The 20,368-nt window shown below is 30.9% G+C and overlaps 1 protein-coding gene across 1 annotated transcript in view; it reads left to right on the forward strand.

The window, feature by feature from the left end:
* Window positions 1–206: 206 nt before the first annotated feature.
* LOC136980854 (dynein axonemal heavy chain 10-like) overlaps window positions 207–20,368 on the forward strand; it is a gene marked incomplete at its 3' end in the record, with an annotated part of 87,061 nt that continues 66,899 nt past the window's right edge. Inside the window, exons 1-8 of the mRNA XM_067277059.1 lie at window positions 207–260; window positions 2,395–2,634; window positions 3,372–3,578; window positions 9,155–9,337; window positions 10,224–10,340; window positions 10,885–11,133; window positions 14,085–14,261; window positions 19,894–20,077. Coding sequence (XP_067133160.1) covers window positions 207–260; window positions 2,395–2,634; window positions 3,372–3,578; window positions 9,155–9,337; window positions 10,224–10,340; window positions 10,885–11,133; window positions 14,085–14,261; window positions 19,894–20,077 — 1,411 coding nt within the window. The remainder of the gene's footprint in view (window positions 261–2,394; window positions 2,635–3,371; window positions 3,579–9,154; window positions 9,338–10,223; window positions 10,341–10,884; window positions 11,134–14,084; window positions 14,262–19,893; window positions 20,078–20,368) is intronic.

Genomic DNA, 20,368 nt, shown 5'->3' on the forward strand with positions numbered 1-20,368 from the left:
TGAATATGGTGTATTAGCAGTATGAACATTGCCAAATAATGCCAAAGAGTTGTGAAAAATAAAGTGATTCCTGAAATTTTTACTATAAGAGGCAAGTTGTTTATTGTTTTGTTCATTCATATTAATATTTTATCATTATGTAATGTAGTGTGACCGAAGTGTCGGCACCTCTTTGATGCCTTGTTAGCACTGACAAGGAATCAAAGATGTGCCATGGGAGCCACAATGGCGAGTTTCTTTTGGATTTGAAAGTAGGTCATGTGAGTTGCTACATGAGTAAGCAATTGGGTTCCAGATGCAGATTGTCAGACAGCCCAACAGAAGTAAGGCACTCAGACACTAAAGTTAACAACTAAATAACCATTTAATTTCAACAAAAAAGCAGTATATGATACAATATTCAATATATATCATGTATTGGCTTCCTATCTATCTAGCGGTTGAGAGAGAGAGAGAGAGAGAGAGTTTACAGTTGTTTGCGAGTAAATACCTGGAATTGATGGTGATGCTCCTTGATTAGGATTTCATGATGACTCAGATGTCTAGGGTCTTGAAGTTGTCCAGATTAGGATTGCTCAGGACAGGTCTGGATCGGGAAAGTTCTGGATCAAGATTGATCAGGAAAGTTCTTCTTCAAGGGGCAGTTGACTGAGAATAATGTGAAAATCTGATAGAGTACAATTGGACACTGACACAGGAAATTTTTGATGACTTTAATCTTAGAGGAATAGGAGACAACTGCCTCGACTGCCCATTAGTTGTTATATTAAAATGATGAAATCAAGACCAGGTTAGGAGGTTACGAGAAGGGTCACTTTCAACGCTGGGAACTTAAAAGATGATATGCTCTTAGGTGTGGATCTTAGGTGTGGAAGTTGACAGTTACGCAACAAAGTTGTATTGTCAAGATGTTATGTTGTTAATAAGTAACATTATGAGTTCAGATTCTCACAGTAGCTATTTCTATTTGATTAGATTTTTTGAATTAGTAAACCAAAATTTGTAGGTAATTGCAAATAACCTGGATTTATGTAACATCTTTTATATAGGACTGGAGTTTGTTTGAAACATAGATGAAATCGTTCTATTGTAAAGATTTGATTGTAATGATTGTAATTTACAGACTCCATGTTGAAAGAACTGCTATCATGGATGGTGCTAGGGTGGGGCAAGGGTTGCCACCAGCCCACCCTGAAATAATTAATTCAAGTCTATCTATACTGATCATTATTGGGGAGTTTCTTTAATTATGAATTAATTGTTCAAGTTCTCACATTTTCACTAAACTTTTCCTGGTAATATCTTATTGAAAAATTGATCACTAAATTTTAAACCTTTGATGATAAAATGTACAGATAACATCCACATCACTGAAACAAATATTTCTTTTCTGTTGGAATTTAAGTGCTAGCTCTTGTAGTGAATGTTAGGAGGATTGTGTCAAAAAGTGATACCACATCATCCATCATATTGAATATGGTCATTGTGTAAAAAGTAAATAAGATTACTTATTGTGAGTCATCTTTATAGTTTGCAATTTGATTCACTACAATTGTTATAAGAGTTCATACATATTTTTGATTAAATTTTATAATTGGAATTTTTCGATATTAGAATAAAATATAAATTTTTTTTTGTATATAAATGCAGAAAACCTGCTGGTGTTCCAATTAAGACTGTCAAATGGTAAATCTGATTTATCTTCTAACCAAGTCTGTTTTAATCAGGAGACAAAGTTCAGTTGGCAAAAGAAATTTTTATTTGCTGTGCATTTTGGGATTAAAACATCCCCCTCTTTAGGTGGGGATACTCCAATTTGTACATATACACTTCTGATTAATATCACAATATGCTCCTCAAAACGTTTTTGTGGAAAATTCAATTTTTACTGCTCAAATCTTATCTTCTTGGTAAATCCTAATAGCCTTTAGATATATTCCTGGTAAATTCTAATGGCCTTTAGAATTTACATGGAAGATAAGATTTGAGCAGTGAAAATTGAATTTTCCACAAAAACGTTTTAAGCAGCATATTGTGACATTAATCAGAGGTGTATATGTATAAATTGGAGTGTTCCTACCTGAAGAAGGGATGTTTTAATCCCAAAATGCAAAGCAAATAAAAATCTCTTTTGCCAACTGAACTTTGTCTCTTGATTAAAACAGACTTGGTTAGAAGATAAACTCAGTTTTACCATTTGAAAGTCTTAATTGAAATTCCTACAGTTATATGATATAAAGTCTGCCATGGTGACTTAGTTTCTAATTTATCGTATAGTCTTTTATTATTTTTTTGTGTTTTTAATTATATGTGATTTTACATAGGAATAACAACAACGTTTAAAAAAGCTTAATAGATATTATATATTTAATTCATATTTGAAATGTTTCGTAGACAATTCCTGGTAAAAGTCCATTGGTAGAAATTGAAATTTGGAGAGAACGTCAAGCAGGATTAAGTGCAATTGTCGAACAGTTGAAACACAAAGAAGTTATTCAAGTTCAAGAAGTTCTGAAACTAGCAAAGAGTTTTGTATTGTCAAATTTTTTAGATGATTGTGAAAAACTTGAGAGTCATTTAAAAGAAGCTCATGATAATGTGCGATTTTTAAGTACATTAGAAAAATGTTTTCAGGTAAGTGTTAATATTCTATTGAAAATAAGTAATTTGATATTTTAAAATTAAGTGTTATCTTTAATGAATTTTAACTATATTTTTTAAGTTTATAAAGATATTACATCCTGAAATTCCAGAGAATATTAGTTTACTCACTATCAAACAAATTATATTTTCTACAAATATAAAGAAAATTGATTTTAAATTATCAGGGATGAACTAGCCACTGTAATTAATCTGCTGTAATTTTATAATTAATCTTATTGTAAAAAGTTATAATTATTAAATTTTATAAGTTTTAAAAAATTTAATTTTTTATCAAAAATTTTCACAAATTACTTATAAAAAGTAATGAAAATTAACTTAATAATTGCATTAAAAAAGCATTATTGAAGGAATGTTAATGTTTTTGACTTGGTTAATGGATCATCTTCAGGCATATCAATTAGAAAAGATGATGGGTTAAAGTAAATAAGCAAGGAGACAATCTACTGTCATCTGTCTTTTCTTAAAGCGGATTATATAGCATGTTAACAGGGTTGAAAATATTAGAATTTCTTCAACTTTGGTCACTATTTAAGTTATCAGTAACATTGTACAAAAATTTACTATTTATTTTTAAAAGACGTTTGGAATTCTCACATTTTAAAAAATAAATTATAAGAAAATGCATTTTAAATTAATATGTAGTATTATTTTTGATAAACTTTCGTTTTTAATTAGTTTAAAATAACATGTAAAATTTTCTTTTGTAGAATTTAACTCCTGGTACCCCATTAAATATTGCACTTGAAACTATTCCAGTTTTAATTAATGGACTCAAAATGTTGTGGATTTTATCTCAACATTATGGACATGATGATGGAATGATGTCATTATTAGAACGCATTGTCTGGTCTTTATGTGAATTAGTGACTACAACCTGTGATGTCAAAAAAATTTTTAAAATGCCTTATAAAGAGGTATAAATAATAAATTATATTACAGTTTTTAAGAAATTGAATTTATTTTAATGCTGTACAATACAATTGAATCTTTTTAATTTAACATTAATAATCTTTAACATTAGAGGAAGACTATAAAAGTTTGAATTATCAAAAATTCACATTAAAGTTTGTAAATTTTTAGATTTAAAATACAGAAGAGGCTACTTATTGTAATCCCTTTGGGACTTACCTGTATTGATAACATTAAGTGGGATAAGTAAATATGATTACAATTAATGAAAATTCTAGTTTTATTGATTCTGTTTTTGAAAATATATTTTAAAACAGTTAAAAAAAATATAAAGATATAACAATTATAATTATCATTATTAATTAATATCAATTTGACCAGTATTGTTTACTTGCCATTTTTTGCAATATCATCATTAATTAATAACAGCTAGTATATAAAAATCAAAAACAACCAAACACCTTAAGTTGCTGAGAAAATTTAATAAATAACAAACGTTTTCAGCCAAATCTGTTGGCCATCATCAGGCTAAACATATTCGAATGCAAACACAAAATGGAACAAAAAATTTAAATACAAACAAATAAAATAACGGATAAAATATACATATAAGAAAGTAAAAAATAAATATAAATAACAAAAAAATATAAAAAATATGTATAGGTTAAATAAATAAATATTAATAAACTACATGAAACTCTAATAAATGCAAGACATGCATTTATCAATAAATTATATGAAATTCTGACAAATATAAGATATGCAGTGATAACAAAATCAAGGCATTAAATTAAGAGCTATCAAACCTCTTAATTAAATATTTCCATGCCGAAGGCAACCCTTCAGCATCCCTGGCATTTTTGTTGTTTATATTTATTTTTTACTTTCTTATATGTATATTTTATCCGTTATTTTATTTGTTTGTATTTAAATTTTTTGTTCCATTTTGTGTTTGCATTCGAATATGTTTAGCCTGATGATGGCCAACAGATTTGGCTGAAAACGTTTGTTATTTATTAAATTTTCTCAGCAACTTAAGGTGTTTGGTTGTTTTTGATTTAATTTTGCTGAGTGAGTTCACTTCAATGCTAGTATATAATTGAAGTAAGAAATGCCAACAGTTAATACTTCTGTACTGTGAGCAAGTAAAAATTAAAATGATTAGCATTTAAAGTTTATTGCACTGGTTAAGACTGATAATGATAACAATTGTGCATTATCAGTCACATGTTGATGCTGATAGTGTGAAAATACAGCTTTAAAATGTCTATTTATGTGAAGGTTTAATGATAACTAAGGTGTTCCACAAAAGTATAGAACTGCTGAAAATTTACTATATGAAAGTTAGGAATTACACATATGATGTAGTTATCTTTCTTATATTGTTCAGGATTTATGAAAACATAATTTGACAAAACTCATAGTTTCCTACATCACAGAAAACAGCAAAAATTGTAAAAAAAACTGGTTTAAAGCACCAGAAAAGTATAGACTCAACTAGTAAATGAATGCAAAAAGCATTAAATACTACAAAATAGTTTAGTTTAGTAATTTATTTGCACACCTCCTTTACTAATAACATCAAAAATATGATTTGGCATGCTATCAACAAGGTTTTTTATGATTGATGCCTCAAGGGAGTTTCAAGCAATGACAATTTCTTGTTTTAAGTGTTCAACATCAGCATACTGACAATTTTGGTTATAAATTCAGCCAACCAAGATTCCCCAAATGTTTTTTATAGGGTTGCAATCAGGAGAACAAACTGGCCAATCCATTTATTTTCAAACCACTGTTTCATATCTCGTGATGCATAGATAGATGCATTGTCCTGTTGGAAAATAATAGGAATTCTTCTGAATCTATGTTTGTATGGCAGCAATTTGTTCTCCAGAACTTGTTGATAGTTGGCACTGTTCATGCGACAGATAATGAATACCAAATCAATTTTCCCAATGCAGAAAAAACACCCCAAACCATAACACTCCCACCACCAAAGTTTCTTCGTGAAAAGTACTTGGGCTCTTTTTGTAAATCACACCAGTAGATCACTAAACCATCTGGCCCCTCCAAATTAAATTTTTTTTTGTCTGAAAAGATTACCTATACAACAAAAAGATTATTATTTCTTGTGCTAGCACAATAGGTCTAAACCAGTGGTTCTTAACCTTGCTGGAGGTACCGAACCTCATCAGTTTCATATGAGCATTCACCGAACCCCTTTTAATTGGAAAAATAAAATATAATTTTTCAAATTCAAAACATAGGTATATATTTTATTGGTCCACAAAATAAACAAAACCATTATAGAACAAAACATTACGAACAAAGAACAAAACATTAAGAACAAAGAATAAAACATTAAGAACAAAGAACAAAATTTAAAATCAGTGTGACTGCTGCTGTTGCCTTTTAGACACCAGTTCGGAAATGTGAGGCTTTACCTTGGAAAGTGCCACTCGCATGTCATTTTCGCAACTAAGTCTGTTCCTTTTCTTCGTTTTAATGTCCAGCATCCTCGAAAAGGATTGCTCGCAAAGATATGTTGTCACAAACGGTATCAAAATCTCCAGAGCTTTCTTCGCAATAGCAGAGTACGTTACTATTTGGTGGCACCAAAACGATGAGAGCGTTGTTGTTTTGAAGAGTTGCTGTTGAACCTGGCTCTGCTGAATTTCAATGATTTCATCCAGGTATGTATCATTGACATCTGTTTTCTCAACATCAAACGTAAACGGCTGCCTCACCCATGCTGGATATAACTCTCTTGAAGGGAAGTACCCTTCAAGAGACTTTGCAAGCTCGTCTAAGTGCATGGAAATTGCGTGCTTCAGTTCCCCCGATACAGAAATATCTCCGATTCCAGGCACATCATAATTCTTATTTACACATTCGTCTAGCAGGGTAAAGTTTGCAAAGTTACCGTTTTCTATTCGTCGTTTCCACAACGGTAGCTTTTTTTGAAACGCCTTCAGGGCTTCTTCCGCTTCGATGATGTTGACACCACCGCCCTGCATCTGTTGATTCAGATGATTGAGAGCTGCGAAGATATCAGCCATGTACGCAAGCATGAGAATAAATTCAGAATTTTTGAAGCAATCTGCATGACCATGTTGGTGCTCTTGCAAAAACAGGGCTAATTCCTCACGTAGGGCAAAAACACGATTCAGAACCTGTCCCCGGGATAACCACCGAACGTTTGAATGGTACAGAAGTACCTCGAATTCAGACCCCATTTCTTTACACAACTCCTTGAAGATGCGGTGCCTCAGAGCACTATTTCGCACATAGTTCACGCATTCCACTACAATTTTTAAGACTTCTGCCAGTTTTGGAGGCATGGTTTTTGTTGCCAACGCATGCCTGTGTAGAATACAATGTGTAACAACGATGTGTGGTGCATCGGCTTTCACTAGCGCACCAAAACCAGACTTTCTTCCCAGCATGGCTGGAGCTCCGTCCGAACAAACTGCAGAAACCATATCCCACGAAAGATTATTTTCTTTGAAGAAGTCATCCACAAGTTTCTTTACATCGGCTGCCTTAGTTGTTGTTGTAAGAGGCTTACATAATAAAAAATCTTCCTTTATAACGTCGTCTTTCACATAGCGCACAAATACTGCAAGCTGACTTAGACTGGAAACGTCTGTAGTTTCGTCGAGTTGAAGGCTGAATTTTGCCGGGCTTGAAATCAGATCTGCAACTACTTGGGCCAAGATATCTTTGCTCATGTCGTCTATTCTGTCACTGATGGTGTCATTTGAAAGAGGAATTTGGGATAACTTAACTTCAGCCGCTTTTCCCAGCATGATATTCGCCATCTTCAACACGGCTGGTTTTATGAGTTTTTCACCAATATTGTGTGGTTTGCCCTGCTTTGCGATAAGGTAAGCGACTTCGTACGATGCTGTAAGGATCGGTTTATCGATGGGTACAAAGCCGAGGACAGGCAGACTACCCTTTTCATCAAATCTGGCCCTCTTCACCTTGAATTCAGCGAGTGTTGTATTTTTGTAATTTCCATGCAGATTAAAGAAGTGTTCTCTTAGTTTTGCCGGTGCTAGACTAGAATTGCTCAACTTGGCATTGCAAATCATGCAACAAGGACGCTGACTCCCATCACGTTCCGTTATACATGTGAATCCATATTGTACATATTCGTCCGACCACTTTCTTTTTTTGCTCGACATAGTATGAAGGGATTAAAATATTAAAAAAGAAATCACACGACGTACAATCACGACAGTCACAATTCGAATACTGGGCGCACCAAATTTCCTGCAGCATAGAGAGGCCAAGCGATGTTGCACGATCACCTGCAGCCAATGATAGCCGAGTGGGGCGTGTCATCACGAACGTATGAGTTGGGTGTGTGCTTGACTGTCTTGCAGGTTGTTTATACGTGTATTCGATTGGGACCTCTTCACTTCGTTTCAGTTAGAAAGTAGTAGAAGTTAGAGAGTAAGAGAAGTTAGTTTCCCAATAGAACACACATTATGTAGCATTAGTTTTCGAAATCAATACGGTTTCTACGTCACGATGACGTCCGGTGGTTGACCTCCGCCGAACCCCTGAGACTGACTCGCCGAACCCCAGGGGTTCGGTCGAACCCAGGTTAAGAACCACTGGTCTAAACGAAACAAAAAATTTACCTTGTTCCATTGAGTGGCCATATTTTTTCTAGCAAAATCAAGTTGGGTAGCTTTGTGCTCAGGCTTAAGAGCTGGGGCACTTCTCATTTGAGATTGAACAATTTTGTTGTTGTTGTTGTGTAAAACCCTTGAAATGGTTTTATGATGTACTTGAATACCCAAATCATCATGAATTTGATGTGTGGATGTGGTGGATTTAGAGGCTGCATTAACAATTTGTCTGCAGTCTCACGGGGTAAGCTTTGAAGGATGTCCATACGCTTTGGTCTATAATTTCTATGCTTTGGTCCATGATTTCTATGCTTTGGTCCATAATTTGCAGGATTCGACAAATAATGCTGAATCTTTTTAAAACTTGATGCTATTTGTTACTGTTTGATGACTTAAATAAGTGCTTCTCAAAGCTACAATTTGTTCTTTCTCAAAGTCTGTTAAATGGGTTCCACAAGGCATGATGAAAAAAATAACTTTTTCATTTCAAACTTGCAAGAAAGATGGCTGTTCTATACTTATGTGGCAGTAAGTAAATTGACTTCATTGCTATTCTGCAGTCAGCCATGAATTAGAAGCTTAAGTTTCCTAAAATTACATTTTTATAAGTTATGCACTGAATTACACATAAAAAAATCTATTTCTATCTATTAGTGCATGTTCTGACTTCAAAAGACCAAGTTTTTGAGCAATTCTATACTTTTGTGGAGTAATTTTGGTTATACCACTAATTGTGGTATAACCAAAATTATGATTACAATAAGCAAAGTTTTCTAATTGTATTTTAACTTGTATATTTTCAGATATTTAATTCTAATAACATTAAATGACTGATAACAGTATCTAAGATTTTAATATCTATAAAGTGAATTCTGTTGTAATTATGTAGTTTTTTGGTCTTAATTTAAAGATTAACATAATATTAAAAATATTTACAGGCACAGGATGTAACATTTCTAGCATACTCTTTATTAGATAATTGGAAAAAGAGTTATCTCAAAGTACGTGCAAATATAGAAACTTTTGAACAAATTCCTCGTTGGGAGTTTGATCGAGCAAGACTTTTTGAAAAAACTGATTATATTGCCTACATTTGTCAAGATCTTAATAGGATTGGAAAGGTAGGTATATGGAAAATATATTATGTTACAACTTTCTTTAAGGTAATGTTCTTATCTTAAAGATATTTTATCTATAAGATAATGTTCTTATCTTAATATTATTTTGTTAGGAAAATAGAAAAACAGATCTTAAGACAATTTTTATATACTGAAATTTAATTATAAGATGGAAATTTTAATTTTAATTAAATTAGTTAAATTGTACATTATGCATTAGCTTATTCATAAAAATTTTCATGAGATCAAATGTAAATTATATTAGTATTAAAAATTTTGCATTTAAATTTTGACAAATTATGAAACAAGTAGTAAATATCTGAAAATAATTTATGTATTAATCTGTACATAAATATTGACTAGTATCTGGTATCTATACATTTTAAAAATCTTATGATAAAAATCAATCATCAGGTAAACTTTATATTTCTGATGATAATCAGATGTTAAAAAAATGAGTTAATATATAGACAGAAAATTTCTGCATTTTATTGAAGAATTTTTGATATAAATTTCAAAACAAAATTTTGAATATGTAAAAAATAATATAAAAATATAGAATTTACAACTGTTTCATTTTAAATGAAGAAGAATTTTAATTTCAAAAGTAATAAATATAATTTTAATGTACATTATCAACAAATATTCGTTGCAATGCTGATAATAGAGTATAACATATTAATTAGATAAAAATGAATATTTTATGAATATCTTCTGTATATAAACCAGAGATTGATATAGTACATAATTTTTATGTTTTCAAATTGACTTTAAAATATTGATAGCCTGTGAGTTATAAGCAGGAAATTTAGATATTAAAAATTCAATATTTGGTACATTAAATTAATTTTATAATAATAATAATTTTGAATGAAATTTTATTTTCTAGACTGTAGGAGAATTAAACTCGGTTATTGGACCAGAAATGAAATCACTTGTTCAGGATCCAATTAGAATTGAAATAATTCTTCACAAAATTCATAATTTGACAGTTCCTATTGAAACAGTATGTACTGTAATATATATATATATATATATTTTTTTTTTAAATTTAAAATATAAATATATTTTATGTCTTACTTCAAAATGAAGTCATAAGGGAATTAACAGAGACAATTAAAATGCTTTTATTTTAAACACAAACAAAGAAAAACTTAAATTTAAACACAAATTAAGAAATCTCAGAATCAACTTTCCAAATTAAACAGTATTCCTTTGTAAAACAAAAAATTTTTCAAATTTTAACTCAACAGGCTATTATTTAAATCTTATAAGTTCTTTCAATAAATTAATTTTATTAATTCATTGATATTGTATGTATATATGCATTTTTTATCTCTAAATAAAACATCAGTCATTACCTTGGATATTCATACAGTGAGAATTTTTCATAATATGCATGTACATAACAGAAAATAATGTTTTAACTAGTTTATATCATAATTATAGTTATTTATCCCAAATATTTTTATTTGAAGTTTTATGATATTTAATGAACTTTTTATTTTGTCTTTTGTTTTGTTTATTTATAAATAAATTCTTAATTACAGGTAAATTTTGACATATTTGATAATAGTAAAAAAGATGCATGGATGATTATAGTTAATCAAATTTTAGATGAGAGTGATAATATTCAAGAAGAAATAAGATATTTTTTAGAAGAAATATTTGATTCTATGCCAACAGCAGAAAGTTCATTTGATTTCCTACAAAGTCTTAAAAAAATTACTATTTTTACTTCAGTAAATGAAGTAATGGAAAGAAAATATAATGATATAATGAAACAATATTTAGATGAGGTATTTGATTTGTATTAATATTACATATTAATTTGTAATATCCATTTAAAAAAAATAAATATTAACATTTTGTTTTTAAATTTAAAATGACATAAGTTTAGTTTAATTTATGTATACAGTAATACCCCAAACTTACGCGATAGATGGGACTGAGCGATAATCGTGTAAGTTGGGGTATAACTTCGCATATAAATACATACAAATTATTTTTAATTGGGGCCGGAGACTAAAGAAAACAATAATTTAGAAAAAAATGCTTAATAAAATCTTAGATAATACATATGTATAACAAATTATATTATTAAAATCAAAGTTATTTTGATATAAAAGGCTTCCTAAAATCTAACAAATTTGAAAGAAACCCTTCTAACCTTTTTTACCCGGTGTGGTTCTATTTTTAGAATCGCTTCGTTCTATTTACAGATTAGCAAACGTTTTCACAGCCCCTCCTGGGCTCTTCTTCAGGCTTCGTCGAATAGGCCGTTAACATTCGAAAATATTCAATTTAAATTTCTTTCCGGAATATTATCACGTGCGGCAGCTAGGATATTTGTACTGCGCATGCTCGATGCTCCTCTCCTTTAAACGCTGTTTTCTAGGACAACCTGCCATGCGCTCGATAGGATCATTTCGTCCTTATGATTAATGCAGGTGTTACGTAATCCAGCCTTAAATATCTCTATGGCTTCTAGCCATTTCAATTGCTGTGGGTTATAGCTGGGTATAATGATTTTTGCCGCATGCAGGTCCGCCGTTATCTCCTCTTCCGACGCGTACGTCGCCAGGGCCGTGGTGTATCTACCGTGCTGTATGTCTGACTCGTGCTCCTTTAATCTCACTTTTAACGCACGTTTCGTGGAACCAATGTATGTTAATTGTCTATCGCACCTGTGATCTTCTAGTGGTATCATATATACTCCCGGAAGCCTGTCGGGGTTTGGTGGGTCTTTACTGTTGCTTAATATTCTGAAGAGAGTCTGACATCTTCTGTACACGATGTTAATTCCTTGACGGTTGGCCACGGTTTTGTAAATAGATTTCAGCACTGGATTGTATGTGATAGGTATCCTTTCATTTTCCTCCTGTGTGATATTCAATGGTTGTGCTGTTTGCTTATTTTCCTTTTGGGAGTTCTCATGTCTTCTAGACAACTTTTCAATGAGCGTTTTGCTGTATCCATGGCTTATAGCAATATTTTGGATATGATTGAGCTCCGTTTCGAGCGCTTTTTTTGTAGAGGAGTGCGTATGAGCCCTTCTCACTAATGCTCGGAAGGCAGCTATTTTGTATTGAAAAGGATCATATGAATTTCTAGGAATATATGTGTGGAACGTGCTAGGCTTTCGGTATACTGATGTAAGTATATTAGCTCCTTCAAAGTTGATATCAATATCCAAGAAGTGCACCCTCGATGAGTCGTGCTGCTCCACCTCTAATGTTAGCCCGTACGGATTACTGTTTATGGCTTCGAGGAATAATTTTATGTCCGGTTCTACTTTCCAAAATATAATAATGTCATCTATGTAACGTTTGTACAACAAGATGCTGGGCAAGAATCGCGGTAGGATATTGTTTTCCAATCTCCTAATTACCATTTCGCACAAATCACCCGAGAGCGGGCTGCCCATCGGGACTCCTTTGCCTTGCATGTACGTGATCCCTTTAAATTGGAAAAGAGAGCCGTAACATAACAAATGGGCTAGTTCGAGAATATGTTGGTGCATTGTGTTGTCCTCAACTATCGAAAACAGAAAGTCCCTTAGTTCGCAAAAACATGGTGGTATTTCTATCGACGGAAACAACGATCTGAAGTCTAAGACCGTAGCATAAGCTGGTTTTGCTATCTTCTTCAATTTTTCTATAAGTTCTGCTGGGTTGGTTATATTGAACTGGTATCCTTCCAGGTGCGGGATGAGCAAGTTATGAGTAAAAGATTCTAAGATACGTGTGGGGGCCTTAGTCTTGTCCACCACTGGTCTCAGTTGCTGTGCTTTTTTGTGTGTTTTTGCGAATGCAAATAACCGCGGTATTTCTGACAGCTCAAAGATTTTTTTCTTCCACAAAATTTCCTCGTAGCATGCTAATAATTTTTTTATTTCTCATTTTGTAGAAGAAATGCGCTTTTCGTTGGAGTCTATATTTTCTAAAATTTGTAACCCCTTTTCAATTAAACTGAGGCCTTCTGTCAAGTTTCCAACTGTCATTCGATCATCTGATTAAACTGGGTCTAAGGGATCAAGTTTTGCCAATTCACAAATTTTCATTTTGGATTGAAGTCTTTAATAATGTTAACTTTACATTTCAAAGATAAAGTTTTTCTTTTCTTGTGTGATGCAGAAGAATCAGTTCTACTTCGTTTGGATGACATAGTAGAGTCTCTCAAGTCTCCATAGATATAACAAACACAGAAATAAATAACACAAAATAAATTGTAGCTATGCGTCAATTCAGCACGACACATCTGAACATGTAAGCTGAACAATAGTTTGGGGGGGGTGAGTAATCAAGAGTTGCCTGGTGCTCAAACAAAAGACGAATCATCGAGATTTGAAAATCGCGTAACTCCGGGTTCGCGTAAGTCGGGGTAGCGTAAGTCGAGGTATTAGTGTATTAATATTTTTTTATACTTTTTGTGTTTAGAAATTCTACTTCTAAGTTTATGATATGAAATTCTATCCTACTGGTCTCAGTTTTATTAAAATTTTATTAATAGAATTATTATTACAGTATTTTATTGAATTTTAAAATTATGAAAGTTATCTTAGAAATTATTTTGTGCAACTTGAAATAAGAAAATATTTTAACTAATATTGATTGAAATATTTTTTTATTTCTAGCCAATTTGTTACAAAAATTATTAGAAAGTAAATTTGAATTAGGAATTTATTTAAGATTAAATATGTAATTTAAGTTAAATTACATTAATTTTCTTTCTGTTTAATGGTTTTTAGCTTGAAATGATTGAAGAATGTTTCATGGAAAAAAAGGATAATCCTCCCATTTACAAAGATAATCCACCTATTACTGCTGCAATAATCTGGAAAAGAAGTTTATTTTTTCAAATAAAAAAACCTATGTTAAAATTTTTAAAAGAAGATAGATTAATTAGTTCTAATCTAGGAAAAGAAGTGAGTATAAATGTTATTGTAAAAAACAAAATTTAAAATAATGAAAGTTTTGAAATGATCTATAATAAGTAATTATGATTACTCTTACTGAATGTAGACTTGTGTGTTGATATTTAATTAGTTACAAAATTTTAATTTTTAATATGTTGTCATACTTTGAAGAAAACAGGTTCTAAATGAAATATCTTTTATTGATATAATTATTTAACATTGTAAACAGCTATTTTATACAATAATACAAAAATTAAAATAAGAAAATAAGACATTTATTTATTTATTTATTCATTCAAATATTGGCATTTTTCAAACTTTGTACTCTATTAAGGTATTTGTTAATTTTTTCACAAGCCTTGCTCTGAGTTTTAAGGGAACTATTTTCATTATGTTTATGCCTAAATACTCACTTTAAATTAACATGCATATTAGGAATTTTTTCAACTATTTCCTAAGTTTCATTTCTTTTAAGACAATTTATTTCATACTTAATTGCTTGTATTCAGTTTGCAACATAACTTCCATTAAGGGCTTCCTTCAAAATGTTGTTATACTAGGATTGTTATATGATGTAAAAATCTGTAAAGCATTCTGTCTCTATTAGAAAACCTTTATACATATCCATTGAGAATTGTTCATCATTAATAATTGAAGAATGTTCTTTAGAGAATTTAGCAGCATAAAATTTGAACCATCTTTCGAAGATAATTCTTGAACTATACCTTAATGCACTTTTATGTTTAAAACTATTAATTGTTTGCCAAAATATTTTAGAATTATTGCATGACACCAGTCTCCTATTTAAGTTCCAAAAATAAGACTGTTTTTCTTTGGACATAATACTTTATGCTTTCTATAAAAACTAATTAAAAGAGTACAATGTTCTACTATATTTAACTTTTTTGCTTTCTTAAACAATTTCCACAGAGTTTTTGCTCATGGTGTAACACTCACTATCATACCATACATTTCTTATATGGCTTTTATGAGGAACAGATTTAACATTGGGAATTGAGTCCAGGGATATTGCTGCTTTAACTATACAATCTACTAGATCATTAGATGTGAAGTTTCCTCTACATTCATCTGATAAAACGTTATCTAGTGTGACAGTAATTGAAGATTTAAATTCATTCTTCCATATTGCACATTTATTAAAAAATTGTCTGTTAGCAACTCTAGATGATACCAAGGGGATAAGATAAATCTAGCAATATTAATCGGCTTAATCAGTTATTTATCTAACCACCTAAAAGGGGGTTTTTTGTTTTTAGTCCAAATTTGTTTTTGGTCCAAAAACTAAAAACAAATTTGTTTATTAGTCTCAAAAACCCTCTTTTAGGTGGTTAGATAAATAACCAAGGGGATCATTGATTGGTGAGTGTTCACAACCTATCTGATAAAACACACAAGTCATTTATAATATCAGAAAATATTTCTTGTGACACTATCACAAAATCAATTACATTGCCTCCCTTAGTTATAGGTAAAATTACCTTTTTCATTCCCTGGCAGTAGACCGTAAGCAAACAAAATTATTAATGTCACAAAAATGGTAGAGACTTTTTCTTCTATTATTAACAATAGAATTTATTGAAGCTCTCAAAGCAATTTTCCAGTCATCAGTGAAACATGACAAATAATCAGAATGTCCCATTCTAGCATTAAAATCTGCACATAAGATCATGTTAGTTCCATGTAGCAAGTAATTTTCTATAAACAACAAAGTATTCTTAAAATCATCATCATGATTATTGTTAGGTGGAATATATGACACTATTAGTGGGATATTGGTTTACTCTTCAGTACGTAGTTGTAAAATCAGCACAAATCATGACTGAAATATGTTAACTTCAGAAACTGCATCTAATCTAAGTCTGACAATTAATCCACCACTCACAGCTATGCTACCTGATGATAAATTTTACAATTATTAGAAAACATTGATTCAATTACAAGAGATGTATGCCATGTTTCTACCAGACAGAACACATCCAATCTATATATCAGATTCAGAAATTAGGAAAGTAATATTTATTATTTAAACCTGCAATGTTATAAAATAGAGATATCATATCATTATTATCCAAGTATAGAACTTTATATTTGTCATCCATGTCTTTTATACATCATGCTGTTTATCATTGTAAACTATATTACTGAAGCAGATTGTTCTCCATTTGGAAAATTTCCACTTTGTAATTACACACAAATATCTTATTGTCTATAATTAATTTGTTGTATTGCAGTTTAACATTCCTAGCTCCTTTAGATGCATTTCTTTACCACACAGCCTTAATTTGTTTCTGATAGTTCTTGTATTTATTTATATTATATATTTAAATTTTTTGAATTACTATCATTTTTATATACTTTTAATTTATCTTCAAAACTGATTAACTCACAAAAATTAATTTTTTTCTATTTGGTTTAAATTTTCCAATTTTAGAAGCACACTTAATATTCACATCTGTAACCTTTAAGTTGTTATTAAAAGTTTCTGAACCTTAAATAAGCTATCTTTTAATTTATTGTTATCCTGAGATTACAATATTATTTCTTTCTTTACCTTCTAATCTCATTAACTTTTCATGCAAATTGTTACATATTGCATTGATTTTCATAATTGATTTGTAATTTTTAATATAGTTCATTCTGGCAATCTGTCTTGAGATAATGGCAAAACGTTTTCCTTTCCTGAGATGGAAATTCTGTCATTTTCTAAGAAAAAAACAAAAAATGAATCAAATCACAAGTGAGCAAAAAATTCATGTCAACAGCCATGACAGTCAGACAGCATCCCCACAAGGTGGGACAAGAAAACAATTTGTATATTTTTCTTTCAGTAGAGTATCAGTAGGTTTTTATGAATCAGATACTTTAGTGGATAAAATGAACACAATTTTCATTTGTCATGGCATGAGTGATGAACATAACTTTATTAAAGTTTAAACTTACACAAAGAACATTGACATGGACAACAAAACCAGTACACAGCTCAAAATGACAGATCTCAACTGAAAATTTGTCACTGTTGTCAGTATAGAACAGAGATAGTGTATAGAGACCTTTCGTGACTAGTTTTCTAGGATAAGATCTCATACTAATGTAAAGTACATGTGACCATAAGGTCGGCACCACATCATGATGCTTGGTCAGGATGACACCAGTATGTTGGAGTCGTCATACGATTGCAATAACGATCTCATTCTTGGGTGAGCAGTAATGTATTAAAGACAGCCGGATCTGGATGGAGATGACGTGAGAGATACGAGAGACAACGCGGTTAGGGAAGTGCACCAAACACCCATTAAAACAATAACAATCATCCATTTATTTAACTAATTATACAAAAAGATTAATACTTTATAATAAAGGTTTCATCTACGATTTAACAAATTTACATTCTAGGTTGAGAGAAAGAGTTTACATCTAGATAAGTTGTATAGATACCTTAAAATTGCTGGATTGAATTGATGGAACTCACTGGAAGCTGTTTCTTCTCTTTCCCTTTGTTGCTTGGGGAGTTCTTTTTTTCAAAGACATCACCTTTAAGGGGTTCACTTTTCCAAGGAGTTACTTTAGAGGCATTCACTTTTTCAAGGAGTTTACTGGAGAGGAAGGAGTTTACTTTTCCAAGAATTTATTTTCTATAGATATTCACTCTAGGCCAAGGAGGGTTACGGAGGTATCTGCGTGAGGAGCAAGGCGAGGACTGACTCGTTGTCACCCCTCCGATCATCATCTGACCCCCTTTTTATTGGGGGGTCTACTTCGTGTTTCCTCCTGCCCTTTTTTGGAAATATTATAGGTCATAGCCAATACATGAATATTGGTGGAAGTTCCGGGTGATACATTTGGAAGATGTGTCACCTTGTGAAGGAAGTAAATCCAGTGGGAAAACACAATCGCATTCTTCTATTTTTTATTAATTGTTGGGAAAAAGTTTTTTTCTTATAAAAATTTTTTTTCTGAAACAATTTTCCTTGTGGTTAATCTATATTAACCACAAGGCAAATTGATAGATTTTAAATTTTAATAGCTTTTTCATACCTGTTATTTATAACCCTTTCTCTACATAAAAGGCTATAGAAAAATACCAGAGAAAATCTAGGCTCTCACATACTTCTGCAATTAATTTACAAGAGATTTTTATTGTTTATTTTTAATTTTTTTTGTATTATATCAACACTATTAATATTGTGCTATGATAACAAATTATTGAATAAAATGGAAAGTGAAAAGATAGAAAGAAAAATATATTTTTGTTAAGCCTTTCTTGTAGGAGTGGACTAGTCCATGTTATCATGTTTGTACCAAAGAAATTATTGGATATTGGATTTTATCTTATGTTAGATGACGTGTTTTAGGATTGTAGCTGATTATTTTTCAGAACATACAAATATCATATTTCTGTGCATATAAGAGCATGCTCTTGTTTTGGTTTATAAGAACACTGCATTGCTATGTAAATGTAAATTAAATGTAAGTGACTGATAGAGTCACTGTTCAGTATCATCTCTGTAGTAATAATTATTAAAATTCAAAGGCCAAAATAGAAAAAAGCTTTTGATACTACAAAAGTTTTTAAAAATAATGAGTTTTGTTAAGGAATTTGCAGAATATAGTGCCAATTTTATCTCATCTGTAATGACATGCTCTTATATTTGTGGAAATACAGCATTTTTATATTGTGACAGCTGTCTTGTTATGTTATAATTATTAAAATGTATTTAAAATTATAAAGAAGTTATTATATAAAGATTTTAGTTATATCAAAAAAGTTAAATAATTTTTTAAAATATTACTGTGTCAATTTTAATTTTTTTCAGATCTTGTTTAATATGAAATAACTCTTATATACTTATGGAGCTACATATTTGATTCTGTTTACATTGGGCAAATCCTGACCAAAAGTTTTGGGCATGCTGAAAGTTATAATAATAATATGCCTATCTCTAGCACCAAACAACAGGCAGAAATGTTATTTGGTGTGAATAAAAAAGTATAGACTATTATAAAGCCCATTATAGCTACACATGAAATATATTATAATGAAAAAGTATTAAAAATGTGTGATGATAATTCAATTTTTGTGGGTCCTTGCACTGGGGGCCCAGGGCCTTAAGCCCTATTAGTCCCTATGTAGATATGCCTCTGTACACAATACATGTATACTGACTGGGTACTGCAAGCTTTTGATACACTCTGGCTGTGTCACATGCTTTGAATGATGTCATGCACGCGCATCTGTTTGCTGCGGCAAACCTCCATTTGAGCAAAGGATCGAGTTCCTGCAAGCATCACATTGACTTAAAATGGCTAGCCGCTAGCTGTCGATGTAAAAGGAAATACAAATGATAAAAGAGTTTACATGTTAGAATAAATTATTATTGGCATATTTGTTCTCATATAAAAAATATATTGACAGTCAAAACTTTCTCTTAAGCATACGGCGCATACTAAGCAAGCCCAGAGAATTCGCCCCTGGTTTACATATGAATTATTAAAGTTCATGAAGTTTTCATCATTAAAATTTGATTTCAAAAACTCAGATTTTAGTATAATTTTGGATAAAAATTAAATAATTTTTAAATGTTTTTTAAAAATAAAATAAATATTCTTTAATAATTTTCAGGCTCAAAATAAATATTTAACATTAGGGAAAAAAATGAAAGAGTATGAGGAAAAATTGTTTCAATCTTGGCGAAAGAAATCATTTATTTTAGTACGACAATTAGTACAAAAAAGCATCTTGGTATTAGATCATTCAGTTGATAAATCTAATCAACAACAAAAATGTGCTGGTGATAATATAAAAGGTAATAACATGCATTAAATTTTCTTTTTAAAAGTAAGTTAAATTCATTTTTTTGTTGAACTAAAAAAATGATTAAATATTTTATTATTTTTAATTTCCATATTTGCATAGTTAAATTTAGTTCTTGACAAAAAGCTTTTTGCTACAATTTGAAAAAATTGTAGACCTCTAAATTCCCACTGTTATCTGTCCATCTGTCTTTCCTTAATCTCAAGAATAGAGTTAGATAGATTAAAAGATGAGACCAGATATGAAAATCTTAGGGACAGGAGACCCCAATTAACTATAAACA

This window comes from Centruroides vittatus, unplaced genomic scaffold (genome assembly GCF_030686945.1).
Source record: "Centruroides vittatus isolate TY-2023 unplaced genomic scaffold, ASM3068694v2 contig_1161, whole genome shotgun sequence".
NCBI classification, from domain to species: Eukaryota; Metazoa; Arthropoda; class Arachnida; order Scorpiones; family Buthidae; genus Centruroides; species Centruroides vittatus.